This window comes from Eurypyga helias, unplaced genomic scaffold, assembly GCF_000690775.1.
Source record: "Eurypyga helias isolate BGI_N326 unplaced genomic scaffold, ASM69077v1 scaffold37582, whole genome shotgun sequence".
Taxonomy (NCBI): domain Eukaryota; kingdom Metazoa; phylum Chordata; class Aves; order Eurypygiformes; family Eurypygidae; genus Eurypyga; species Eurypyga helias.
This window is the reverse complement of record NW_010234854.1, coordinates 25,586-38,869: the sequence shown is the minus strand read 5'-3', so window position 1 is coordinate 38,869 and position 13,284 is coordinate 25,586. Positions and strand designations below refer to the sequence as shown.

General features: G+C 39.6%; 1 protein-coding gene across 1 annotated transcript in view; it reads left to right on the top strand.

Moving 5' to 3' along the window:
• Window positions 1–1,469: 1,469 nt before the first annotated feature.
• ARID2 (AT rich interactive domain 2 (ARID, RFX-like)) overlaps window positions 1,470–13,284 on the top strand; it is a gene marked incomplete at its 5' end in the record, with an annotated part of 33,984 nt that continues 22,169 nt past the window's right edge. Inside the window, 9 exons of the mRNA XM_010146579.1 lie at window positions 1,470–1,542; window positions 1,622–1,872; window positions 2,946–3,042; window positions 3,122–3,331; window positions 3,760–3,927; window positions 5,656–5,731; window positions 8,731–8,865; window positions 9,323–9,522; window positions 9,900–12,736. Of these exons, the coding sequence (XP_010144881.1) occupies window positions 1,470–1,542; window positions 1,622–1,872; window positions 2,946–3,042; window positions 3,122–3,331; window positions 3,760–3,927; window positions 5,656–5,731; window positions 8,731–8,865; window positions 9,323–9,522; window positions 9,900–12,736 (4,047 nt within the window). The remainder of the gene's footprint in view (window positions 1,543–1,621; window positions 1,873–2,945; window positions 3,043–3,121; window positions 3,332–3,759; window positions 3,928–5,655; window positions 5,732–8,730; window positions 8,866–9,322; window positions 9,523–9,899; window positions 12,737–13,284) is intronic.

Sequence of the window (13,284 nt, the reverse complement as noted above, 5' to 3'; positions counted from 1 at the left end):
TATGACCCAAGTGCAGGACTCTGTAAATATGAAGTAAATATGAAATGTGAAGGCTTACTGTCTTCATTGCTTTTCCAAAAGGAAGCATCCTAAAGGAGGTGTGTACTGACTGGTAAATTTCCAGGCAATGTATTTGTTGCTTTTTAAAATAATGACTGAAGCCTTTTCCTTAATAGTCGTCTTCTCTACAAGTAAAGGCAGCTCAAAATGAAGTACATTCTGCCATTTTTACCTGCATACCTTGATCTTCTGTGACTCCTGATGATAGCCTCAGCATTAATTAGAAAAATCTGTTTGTCACAAACAGTAAGAAGTTAGATTTTCATCTGGCTGTTCTTGTCTTTAATAAAATGAGGTAATAATCCTTTCTGTGCAAGTAATCCTCTTTACTAAACAGCACTCGCATGTCATTTAGCAACATTGCAATGGAAAATAAAATTATTTTCCTTCCAATTTAGAAAATCTGTAGTATTCTATTTTTCAAGAAAATAATAGTGTCAAGCTTGGTATGAATGCTGTAATTTAGTAATTACATTTGCATAGCAAAATTTCTCCTGCTGTTCAGCTGGTTGTACTTCCCATCCTTCCCTTTTTATCCAGATTTATTTGTGGCTTTATTCTGTGATCATAACCAAAAGAGGAGCTGTATTTCATTAGTGGGTCAAAGGAATGTATAAATTTTTATTATTGAAAGGAATGTTTATATTTTTATTATAATATATGCATCATAATGTATGTATCAGTATATATTTTCTATTAATAAGCATCATAATGTGTATATTTATTAGCCTGCAAAATTAATCCCTTGATTAATTCTCAAATTTCAACAGGACCAGCAACAAAACAACCATTTACAGATCAGACCATGTATTTGTCAAGTCATTTTAAATTCCAGTCTGCTGAAGCATTCTATTTTGCTTATATTTATAAAGGTTTTTGGTGATCGTGGTTGTTCTTTCTCTCTTCTCATTGAATTATGATGATATGGAAATCATAGCAGAAGCTTTAAGAAGTCTCTCCAGGTAGAAATCTGACAGTTAATTCTAGCAGAAGCTAGGGTTAACTGAAACTAAAAGAGTCACCATCTTCTGCTTTAGTTCAGCATTTGTAGGACATGGAGGATGAACTGTACTGGTTTTTCTCTTACTATTGCTGTATTTCTTAATTATTTGTGGAAAAATGTCCATATAGTGCCAGTATGTGCTTCAGCAGAGTACTCCTGTGGTAGTGTTGGTTGATTGTGAATGTGTACTTCTGATGCTTGAGAGGAAGACTTTCTTGGTGTAAAGTACTGAACGTCTTGCAGATCCCATGAGTGAAAAAGATTGTTACTGTCAGATGAATTAAGGTACTAGGAAATTTTAAAAGAACAATCCTTTTAATAATTTTTCAGTATTTTAAAGTAATAGAAATAATTAATATGTAAAGAAACACCATCCCCTAGATATTAAGTGTATTTCTGATTCTTTCTTAAGTTTTGGAAGGATATCGTTGAGGATATTGAAGTTCGTGATCTAATTTCTGACAGAAGCAAATCTCAAGGTGAGACATCTTGACTAACCTTAATACATACATGTTGGTAAATATAGCAAAGACTAAAATTTATTCATTTACTTTCTAGATATTCCATCAGAAGAATGGATTTGGGAATCCTTATTTCATCCACCTCGCAAATTGGGCATTAATGATATTGAAGGGCAGCGGGTACTTCAGATTGCAGTGATTTTACGTAATCTTTCTTTTGAAGAGGGAAATGTTAAACTTTTGGCAGCTAATCGTACTTGTCTTCGGTTCCTGCTACTCTCTGCTCATAGTCATTTTATTTCTCTACGGCAGTTGGGGCTTGACACGCTGGGAAATATTGCAGCAGAGGTAATGTGCTTCAAAACAGAACAATTAAAATATAATTTGATAAAAGCATTAATTTAGTGTTAACTAAATTAATTACTTTTTTCCTTGATCGTTGGGTGAAGCAGGAAATAAATTATTCTCTGAATCTGTAAATAACAATTTGAAAACAAGTATTTAGGGCAAAACCTAAAATACAGACCATATGTGTTGATTTGCTTAAATAGAATCACACATGGAGAAGACTCGTTGGTGAAGGGAGACACAAGATACAGTGCATAATTTTCAGTTAGTTTTCCAGAAAGAAGAAAGAAATTTAGTTAAATCCTGCAGACTGTACACTAGTTTCTTCACTTCATAATTATAACCTTTAGATATAATTTCAAAATAGTAAGTGTGAAAAAGGGGGTAGTAGAGGGTATTTTGCTGGGTGTAGTGGGCACCAGTAAGTTAGTCATATGCCATTGGCCATACTGCCTGAATTATGTGAGGCATCCTTTCCTTTTCAAAGAGCTTTGAATGTAACAAAATACACAATTTCATTATGTTATATCATTGTGCAGGTAAATTATACAGATTTTTATATGTAGATATGTTCAGATATTCCTTATACTTTAAAATATAACAGATAAGTTAAATGGGTAGGTATTGGAGAGTGAAACTTGAAGTATTGGTCCAGTGCTGAATATTGAAAAAGAGATGGTGTTTTCAATTACCAGGTATCCAGCTTCCCTTGAATAAGAGAACGTTACATATTATTAAGTCTGAGGGCTGTGATTGAGAAGCAGTAGAAACAGGATGAATGATTGTGATAGCGTTTGGGAAGGAATGTTTGTAATTTCTCAAGTTGTGGTTTTGTTGGATATTAAAATATATTTGTGTGTGTATTAGACTGCTGCTTCTGAGTAGAAAAGGAGGAGGGAGCTTAAAATGCTAGCACAATAAAAAGCTCACAGGGTTCTGGTTTTGTGAACACAAATGTCACTTAAACACTTTTGAATCTTATATTTTGATATGCAAATTTAAGTGTTTGAGCAATTAGCACTATATGGGTAGTGTTAGTCATAGATTTTTTTTTTTTTATTCTTTCTCATCAGCTTCTTTTGGATCCTGTTGATTTCAAAACTACTCATCTAATGTTTCACACTGTTACAAAATGCCTCATGTCAAGGGATAGATTTTTAAAAATGAGAGGTAAGATGTTTAGCTATTCTGTTGTTGAAGTAGAATTGTAATTATTGCTGTTTAAAACTATTTTGTATTTGTTCTTCAGGCATGGAAATCTTGGCAAATCTTTGTAAGGCCGAAGATAACGGTGTTTTAATTTGTGAATATGTGGATCAAGAATCCTATAAAGAGATCATATGTCATCTCACACTACCAGATGTGCTGCTTGTAATCTCGGCACTGGAAGTGCTATACATGCTCACAGAAATGGGAGAAGTGGCCTGCTCAAAGATTGCTAAAGTAGAGAAGAGCATAGGTAAGGGAGAGGCAAAACCTATTACTTTCTCTTATATAGGAAAAAAAGACTTAAGAATATGTCATGTTCAGTGATTAAAAGGTGGCTTGATCACATGTGTGTGCAGTTTAGGGATGGATATTAGAATAAGCAGTTTTACTAACATTTACTCTGTGTGTAAATCTGAAGAAAATTAGGTTTCTAATAACTTAGGAAGCTAAAACTTTTGAAGTACATTTTTGGGTTGTTTTTTGGAAAAAAATGTTTTTTAAAATCTTTGTTTGTTTGTTATTAATGCTGTGAGGGAACTGTGTAAAATAAATCTACAGAAGCATGCAGAGGCTTGTTTTCTTTAAACTCAGGGCAATTCTAAAGTAAATCAGTATGTCCCAGCAGCGCTCATTTGTCTTGTCCTAATGTCATTGTCGGTTTTACATTTAATACTTTAGATACATTAGTATGTCTGGTTTCTATGGACATCCAGATGTTTGGACCTGATGCACTTACTGCTGTAAAACTCGTTGAGCATCAGTGCGTTAGCCAGCAAGGAGTACCTGATGTCAGACCACCAGTAATGGATCATGGTTCTTCACAGGCCCACGCAGCAGGCATCCCAGGTTAGTGTCACTGCAGGAGAACATACTCTTCTACAAGGTGTCCTATACGGCATGTGTGACTTTTGTCTTCTGTAGGTTTCTGATCAATTTACGTAAATAAAGATAGCGTTATGCCGTGACACATGCTGTCTTTTTCAGAGACTGGTTCACAAAGCAAACACAAAACCAGTTTGGCACTAGCCAAAACTGTTCTGAAACAAGCTTTAAAAGACTCTTGATAGTTTTCAATGTTTAGTTTTAGTGCTAATCTTAACATTTACTGAAAGTTATGTACACTCCTTATTTTAACTCAGTCAGTGGAAAGAAAAAGTATCCATTCTAGACTTTTCCCACGACTTGCAGAGAATCAGAGGTCCATTTTGTATTGTGTTTTATACAGAATATTATTGGGCAGTAACACATAGTATTTGATAGAATTGCAGGGATGAGATAGACACAGAATCATGCCTCTATTGAATGTTCTAAACAGCCTATTGTGATGCAAACCAAATTTTAACTATTGTTTAAAGCTTGCAGCTTTATTTTGGGATTAAATACTGGCACTTTGGAAGTTGCTGGCACAGCTGGATATTACTGGTTAGGGGGAATTGCATATGTACCTCATTCTGTCCTTACTAATAAAAGCACATAGCAGTATACCACATGTGCACACAGGATGGGTCATAGCTGTTTGTTCTGGGGAAAAAGTGGAGAAAACCATTACGACAGTCACTGGCTTGGGTGTCAAAGTGTTTCTGGAGTGGGTGCAGATACCACAGCGAAAGTGACTGGAAAAGAACATGACTAAGGAGATGAACAAGAGTGAATAGAAGGAAACGATGTGACATTGTCATAAAATTCTTTGTTTGCTTCTGCTTAGGAATTGGAAAAATAATTGCTGTGTATTTGTGCCTGTTCTGGTGGAGTATTGTGCCACTGTTAAATAGTGTTCAGTACTCTAAAGTACTGAGATCATGACTGGGAATCTGGAAGCTGTTGCTCACTAAGTGCTTATGGCATCGCTGCACGCCAGCGGTGGCTCCGGATTTGGCATGCCCTGCTTCGCTTTGGTAAACTGTGGTGCAAGTCTGTAGTCACAGATTCACAGAGTGGAAGGGGTTGGAAGGTACTTCTAGAGATCATCTAGTCCAACCCCCCTGCCAGAGCAGGATCACCTAGAGTAGGTCACACAGGATCAAGTCCAGGCGGCTTTTGAAAGTCTCCAGAGAAGGAGACTCCACCCCCTCTCTGGGCAGCCTGTGCCAGGGCTCTGTCACCTCACAGTGAAGAATTGTTTCCTCGTGTTCGGGCTGAACCTTCTGGTTTCCAGTTTATGGCCATTGCGCCTAGTCCTGTCACTGGACGCCACTGAGAAGAGCCTGACCCCATCCTCCTTTAGATATTTATAAGCACTGATAAGATCCCCCCTCAGCCTCCTCTTTTCCAGGCTAAACAGACCCAGCTCTCTCAGCCTTTCCTCAGATGGAAGGTGCTCCAGGCCCTTCATCATCTCAGTGACCCTGCGCTGGACCCTCTCCAGTAGTTCCTTGTCCTTCTTGAACTGAGGAGTCCAGAACTGCACACAGTACTCCAGGTCTCCCTAGTGCACCTTTGTTAATTGCCTTATCTGGGTACATCCTTGCTTATGAACACCAGAGAAACTGTGCCAGTGAAAGTCATGGAGTTGAAGTGCTTCATTCAGGAGAATTGTTTCAGTGAGTTCTTCTTTCTTCCCCACGTTCTCCACAGCCTCGAGGACTGCACCACATGTTGCTCCACCACCAGGAATAGTAGAAATAGACAGTGAGAAATTTGCATGTCAGTGGTAAGTGTCTACTTCTATTCAAGTAATTTTAATGAAGAAGAAAAGGAAAAATGCCTGTATTCATGTGACACAATTTTCTAGCTTGCTTCTATTTACTGTTGACTTGTCTTTCTGAAAAGTATAAAGCAAAACCATTCTGTCATTCCTTTGAAGAAGTATGAAAGAAAAAACTCAACCAGAATATTCACTGTTCAATAGTTGATGAAATTAGTTGTTTTCTCTCTTAGAATAGTATTTAATTTGATTTTTAACTCTGATCTTGATTCCCCCTCCCAGATTGTCAGGCAGCATTATCTGTTTTACAGGAATTTTCTTCTGGTAATGTCATGCTATATTACTGCACCAGTACAAATTTCATTGTCAAATTATGAAGCTGGGCCCTGCAAAACTCTTACGTGATCACTGTGAACCTTAAGCAAGTTAAGGAAGATCAAAACCATTTCCATCCAAATTCTCTTGCTTTCAGCTAATATTGTTGTTGTCAGATACTTAGAGAGAAACTATTCTGCCTGTGGTTCTCATGTGGACTGGGGGTGATCTTTCTGAAGTACTTGATTTACATAAATCTACTCACATTATAAATATTTGTATTAATCGGTTCGTGATGGACCCTTCCACCTCTGCAGCTCGACAATGCCTGTGTTCATCAGTTGTCTCACTGGTCAGACAAGGGCTGAGATGAAGTGGGTAGAACTTGTCAAAGCTTAGTGCTTTAGGTCATGATTTAGTTTCACTTATACTTCCAGCAGAGCTTTAATTGTATGGGGGGAAAATCCCAACAGGAATCTGCAGCAACTGGTGTTGTTCCCATGTTTCTGTTTGCACGCTGCAGTGTTAATAGTGTGCACTGCTGAAAGACTGAGAAAATGCATGTTTAGACATATAAACAGCGATACCTCAGTTGGTATCACCACAGTTCAATTTAGTGAACTGCATGTTGGTCTGTAGCTGAATTTAGTTTTCTAAATTTCTAAAAAATTGCCAACATTTAATTAATATAGTGGGAGATTCCCCCAGTAGTAAAACAAATTGCCTTCGCCTGCCTAGGTTCTGATGAGATTACAAATTGCTTACTGGTGCCACCTTGTCTCTGTCGACTATAGAGAGCACTAGACATGTAGGCAAGGTGAACTTGGCACTCGGTATAAAATGTAAAACAGAAGTTTTGACTGTTAAAAAATAAGTATGGGTAGGTGCCATGCTGCAACTGTGCAGTACCATCAAATATCATAAAATAATGAAACAAACAACACAGCACTGTATCCATCGGGAAGATTTGGAATGTGTCTGCTTTATTTCTGACTCTCTGTGCTTCTGCAGCTTGCAGTGTTGAATGCTATTCCCACCCCACCCCCCCCAGCTAGTCTTAGGTAGGTAACATCTAGTCATGAAAATTCTCCTTAAATACTAATTGTGATGCCAAAAGAACCTGGCAATTTGAGAGCAGAGGAATAGCCTCTTCCAAGCATTTTCATCAGTGCTAACATGGAGTGTCTTTCATACAAATTCTCGTGGGATGTTTTAGTCATTGCTTCCTGTTGAGAGAAGTGGGAAAATCAGTAAATGGTAACAGTAGAATTTAGAAAAGTTACTATCTCTTGGAAGCAGCAGAAAGACAAGGTATTTAAACTGGCCTTCCTGGATATATTATTAGCCAGCTTAGCCAGAGTAAGAGTCCTTTTAAGGTAAGTGCGTGCAACAGCAGAGTGCTAATCGCAGATCTCATTTTACCATTATGAGTCCTGAGTATCTTCAGTTTGCCAGTACCAGTGATAGTGTGTCAGCCGGATATGACATACCCAACTGGACGGTCATTTGTCTGAAATGCCAAATATAATTAACACCTAGACTTTCTGTTATACAGTGTGATCTCAATTTTTGTGATAATGAAATGGTAACTCGTCTGCAGGAGAAAGGGCTTTACACTTACTCTTTACTGGTTGTGACAGAAAACAATTTAAAGCATGTAATCATTTGCTTTTTCTCTTTTCAACCATCCAGTTATATTGGGAGTGTAGGACTCTACAAAGGAGAAATGCAGTGTAGTTTTCCAAAGTTTTACCACCTTATAGTAAATGCTGACAATTTAAAAAGTATTTTTATTCTGTCTGAGCCTATATTCTGGTACTGGTATTTGAGCATGGTGTGAGAGTTGTTACTTACCTCCGTTTGCTGCTGGGGATGAACCATTCCCATGTCTTTGGGTTGGAATAACGAGTCTGAAAGAAATATAATTAAACTGATAAGAAAATGTTTCCTTTTCTCACAGCTTCCTGGTTGTGGGTTGGATGATCTGTGTGCTTTTGGAGAGTCTGTAGGAGATACAAATACTTTGAAATTGAACATTAGGCAGAACAGGTTGTTGAAGCATTTTATTGCTGTCTGTGTAGAGTGGGACTCCAGGAATGAGAGTGTGTATGCTTCTGTGTGTGCTCTCTTAGAATCCCAGTCCCCTCTCTGCCTTCCCACCTCTATTAGAATGACAGGCTTGAGATTGTTATTCTGTCTCTGGTTTTACTTGTATTTTAAAGTAAGGCTCCATTAGCAGATCAGTTAACAAAATCTTGGGTTTGATTCAAACATTGACCTTTGATAGAAATTTCTGATGAAGCATTAGCTAGGACTCAGTCCATCTTTTACTAAAGTGGAATCATTAAGAAATAAGAATAGAGCTGTGGAGAGGAGATGTCGCCAAGCAATGCATTCTTTTTTGGTTTTGTTTCTAAGTGTACAATAAAAAAGGCATACGTAGAGAAAATTTTGCATATTACTTATGTAAATAAAATGCATGTAAAGCTGAGTCATGTTAGGAGTCCTGTGTGTTGGCAGTGAGAAGGAGAATGTATGGAAGAGGCATTTGCCAAGACAGTATACTAAGATGCTGTTTTCCATGTTGTTAATGAGGTCTCAAAAGTCTTTGTGATACAAACAGATGTGTTTTAACAACCCTTTTAAAAGTACTCTATATTTTGCTTTATGGTTTATTTTTTCATCCTCAGGTTAAATGCACATTTTGAGGTGAATCTTGATTTCTCAGTCTCGAGAGCGGAAATGTACTCTGAATACCTCTCTACCTGTAGTAAATTAGCTCGAGGTGGAATCCTAACATCAACTGGATTTTATAAATGTCTACGGTAAGACAAAAATTCATGCAACAATAAAGAAGCAATTTGTGTGCTCAATACTACCCTATAGTTTTAGATTTCTTTGAGAAAAGGTCTACTGAGTTGAGGTTGAAAAAACAACCAGTTTTGGAATTTTAATTGAAACAAATGTTTAGAGTATGTTTAATTTTATTTCATTCTGTTTCAGGATCTTTGATAGAGTTCCTTCTCTGCTTATAGTCCTTTTAATTCTTTCGAAGTAGTTTTTGAAGGTACTGTAGTTTTCACTTAGCTTGTATGAGATTTTGGTCATCCATCTGCTAGTTAGTGATGAATACTCAGATGCTATTGGAGAATCCTGCTGTATTGCAGATATGCAGGCATTACTGCAGTTTCTCTGCACACAGGACAGTTAATTAAGACAAAACCACTGCAAGATGGTTGAGTTACTGGGTTTATTAACGTAAATCTGTGTTGTGTTTGGCAGAACTGTATTTCCAAATCATACAGTGAAGAGAGTAGAAGATCCAAGTAACAATGGTCAAGCACATATACATGTGGTAGGAGTGAAAAGGAGAGCTATACCACTTCCCATTCAGATGTACTATCAGCAGCAACCAACTGCGTCTACCCCAGTTGTCCGGGTTGATTCAATTCCTGATGTGTCTTCGTCTCCTTCGCCAGCAGGTTTTTAAATTAATTAAATATCACATATTTTGCATTGATTCTGAAATGACAATAAAAGACAAAAGGTTTTGAAAATAGTTTGAAAGTGTTGGAAGTCAGGACCACGTGTTTTGGTTGATGTTATTCAGTAACGTTAGCAGCAGCACTGCAGTGTGTACTTGCATGCCGTTTCCATATTTGACACGTAACCCATAAACTCGTCAGTCGGCAGACAAGCCATTGTTGCTGCATCAGTAATTCATACGTGCTATAGCTGAGAAGAGAAACTGCTTCATACAGAACTACAGATTCAAGCCTCAGATTTTTAAAAATGTGTAATGTTAATGTGTGTTGAAATAGTTTTTGCTTCCAAACTTTTACTGTGTTTATTTCAACAGGAATCCCACATGGGCTACCAAGCGTAGGAAATCACTATCAGAGGACCCCTATTAACCAGTCTTCAACTTTGACAGCAACACAGATGTCTTTTCCAATTCAAGGTGTTCATACTGTGGCACAGACTGTTTCTAGAATTCCACAGAATCTTTCTCTTCATACACAGCAGCAACAAAACGCTCCAGTGACTGTTATACAGAATAAAGGTCCAATACCCTGTGAAGTAGTGAAGGCCACAGTTATACAGAGCTCTGTTGCCCAGTCTGGAGTTCCCGTTACTATTGCTGTAGGAGGAGCACCACATGCTTCTAATCAAAACCACAGCACTACAGGACAACAGCCGTCTGTTACTGTTGTTAGTTCTCCAACGTTGCTTCACCACCAACCTGTAATTCAACAGCAGTCCCCACTGCACGCAGTGGTGCCAGGACAGATACCTTCAGGCACTCCTGTTACGGTAATTCAGCAAGCTGTACCTCAGGGTCATATATTTGGCAGAGTACAAAACATACCAGCATGCAGTTCAGCAGTTTCACAGGGTCAGCAGCTAATCACATCATCACAGCCTGGGCAGACGTCATCTCAGCAGTCCCCTGCTGGCAACCAGCAACAGGATACAGTCATCATAGCCCCGCAGCAGTACGTCACAACCTCCGCCTCCAACATTGTTTCTGCCACCACCGTTCAAAATTTCCAAGTAGCAGCTGGGCAGGTGGTTACAATTGCAGGCGTCCAGAACCCACCAACATCTAGGGTAGGGTTTCAGAATATTGCACCAAAGCCTCTGCCCTCTCAGCAAGGTCCGCCTGCTGTGGTACAGCAGCCCATGCAGCCGCAGCAGCAGCCTCCGCCACCATCCCAGCAAAGCGTAGTGATTGTAAGCCAGCCGGCTCAGCAAGGTCAGACGTATGCACCAGCCATCCATCAGATAGTGCTTGCTAATCCAGCTTCTATTCCCACTGGTCAGACTGTCCAGTTGACTGGCCAGCCGAGCATTACTCCATCTTCTTCACCATCCCCAGGTCCGGTTACAAATAATCAAGTCCCTACAGTTGTGTCATCTTCATCTACCACTCCTCAGTCACAAGGACCCCCTCCTACTGTCAGCCAGATGCTCTCTGTCAAGAGGCAGCAGCAGCAGCAGCATTCACCAGCATCGTCGCAGCAGCAGGTACAGGTACAACAGCCGATACAAATGCAGGTTCAGTCGCAACAAGCTAATACAGGAGTTGGCCAGCCTAACTCTGGTGAGTCTAGTCTGATAAAACAACTGCTTCTTCCAAAAAGAGGCCCCTCAACTCCAGGGGGGAAGCTTATACTCCCAGCTCCACAGATTCCTCCACCTAACAATGCAAGAGCTCCAAGCCCTCAGGTGGTTTATCAGATGGCCAATAACCAGACGCCAGGTTTTGGAGTTCAAGGACAGTCTCCAGCTCAGCAGCTGCTAGTTGGACAGCAAAATGTTCAGCTGGTCCCGGGTGCGATCCAGCCCCAAGGGGCAGTACAAACAGTCCCCATTTCCAATTTACAGATATTGCCAGGCCAGTTGATCTCAAACAGCCCAGCAACTATTTTCCAAGGGACTACTGGCAACCAGGTTACGATAACAGTTGTGCCAAATACGAGTTTCGCTACTGCAACTGTGAGTCAGGGAAATGCAACTCTCGCAGTGAGTGGAGCACAGACAGGCGTTGGGCTACAGGTGCAAACACTTCCAGCTACTCAAGCACCTTCAGCTGGACAATCACCGTGTACTGCTGCTCCCCCATTCAAAGGTGATAAAATAATTTGCCAAAAGGAGGAAGAAGCAAAGGAAGCAACAGGTTTACACATTCATGAACGTAGAATTGAAGTTATGGAGAATCCTTCCTGCCGAAGAGGAGCTGCAAACACCAGCAATGGGGATGCAAAAGAAAATGAAATGCAGGTGGGAAGTCTTTTAAATGGGAGAAAGTATAGTGACTCCAGTCTACCTCCTTCTAACTCAGGGAAAACTCAGAATGAGGCCAATCAGTGCTTGCAAGTCAGTAACGGGCCATCATTAGAAATGGGTGAGGACGGAGCTCCTGGAAAGCAGAACTTTGAACAAATGGACACACAGGAAATTAAAAGTGATTTGAAGAAGCCCCTAGTTAATGGAATCTGTGATTTTGATAAAGCAGATGGTTCTCATTTGAGCAAAAACATTCCAAATCACAAAACTTCCAATCATGTAGGAAATGGTGAGATATCTTCAGTGGAACAACAAGGGAATTTGGATGCCACGCAGCAAGATACTGCCAAAGGTGATCAAGGGGACAGAATTTCTAATGGGCCTGTATTAACTTTGAGTAGTTCACCTGTTGTAAGCGGTACACAGGAGGCTGCAAAACTGTTAACCCAGCAACTTAGTGGTACCAACACTGATTTACCTAATGGACCTCTAGCTTCAAGTTTGAATTCAGATGTGCCTCAGCAACGCCCAAGTGTAGTTGTCTCACCACAATCTACAGCCTCTGTTATACAGGGGCATCAAATCATAGCAGTTCCACACTCAGGACCTAGAGTGTCCCAGTCTACCCTGTCATCCGAAGTTCGGTCTACTAATGGCACAGCAGAATGCAAAACTGTAAAGAGGCCAGCAGAGGATAATGACAGGGAAACTGTTCCAGGAATTCCAAATAAAGTAGGAGTTAGAATTGTTACAATCAGTGACCCCAACAATGCTGGTTGCAGTGCAACTATGGTTGCTGTGCCAGCTGGAGCGGATCCAAGCACTGTAGCGAAAGTAGCAATAGAAAGTGCTGTTCAACAAAAGCAGCAGCATCCAACCACGTATATACAAAGCATGGTCACACAGGTATGTTGCAGTGTTCTTTTTCTGTTTATTCTCACTGTGATTCTGACGAATGCTGTGAAATAATGGGGGTGAAAATGTAAACTCGGTCAATATCGCTTGCATAGTATTTAAAATATTCAGAACATTACGGTTTCTGTTCTTTCACAGACTGGTTCTAACAGTTTGCATACTTCTTTGATGTCGATAACAGTAATGGAATTTAAAATATTTTGTAGCTTGATAACAAACAGTAAGGAAAGAACTTCTGCTTGCTGATTTCTTCCTTAAAGGATTAACTGTTCTGAAAACAACAATGATTTGTATAATCTTGTAAAAATGTCAGAATTGTTCTGCATTTTATTCTTGGTGCTTACTGCTTACAGAGGGGTGAACATGTCTTTTTTGCAAGTTAATCACCACAGCTGCATCTGGCTTGCTGAAACGAGTTGAAGTTCTTGTATTTACAGGTGGCCTTGAAAGGCTTGCTTCTGGCATTCACTGCAGTCAGGAGAAAGTATTGCTTTGTAAAGCTGTTGAAATGTTTGTTTGTTTATTGCAAAATATTTTTA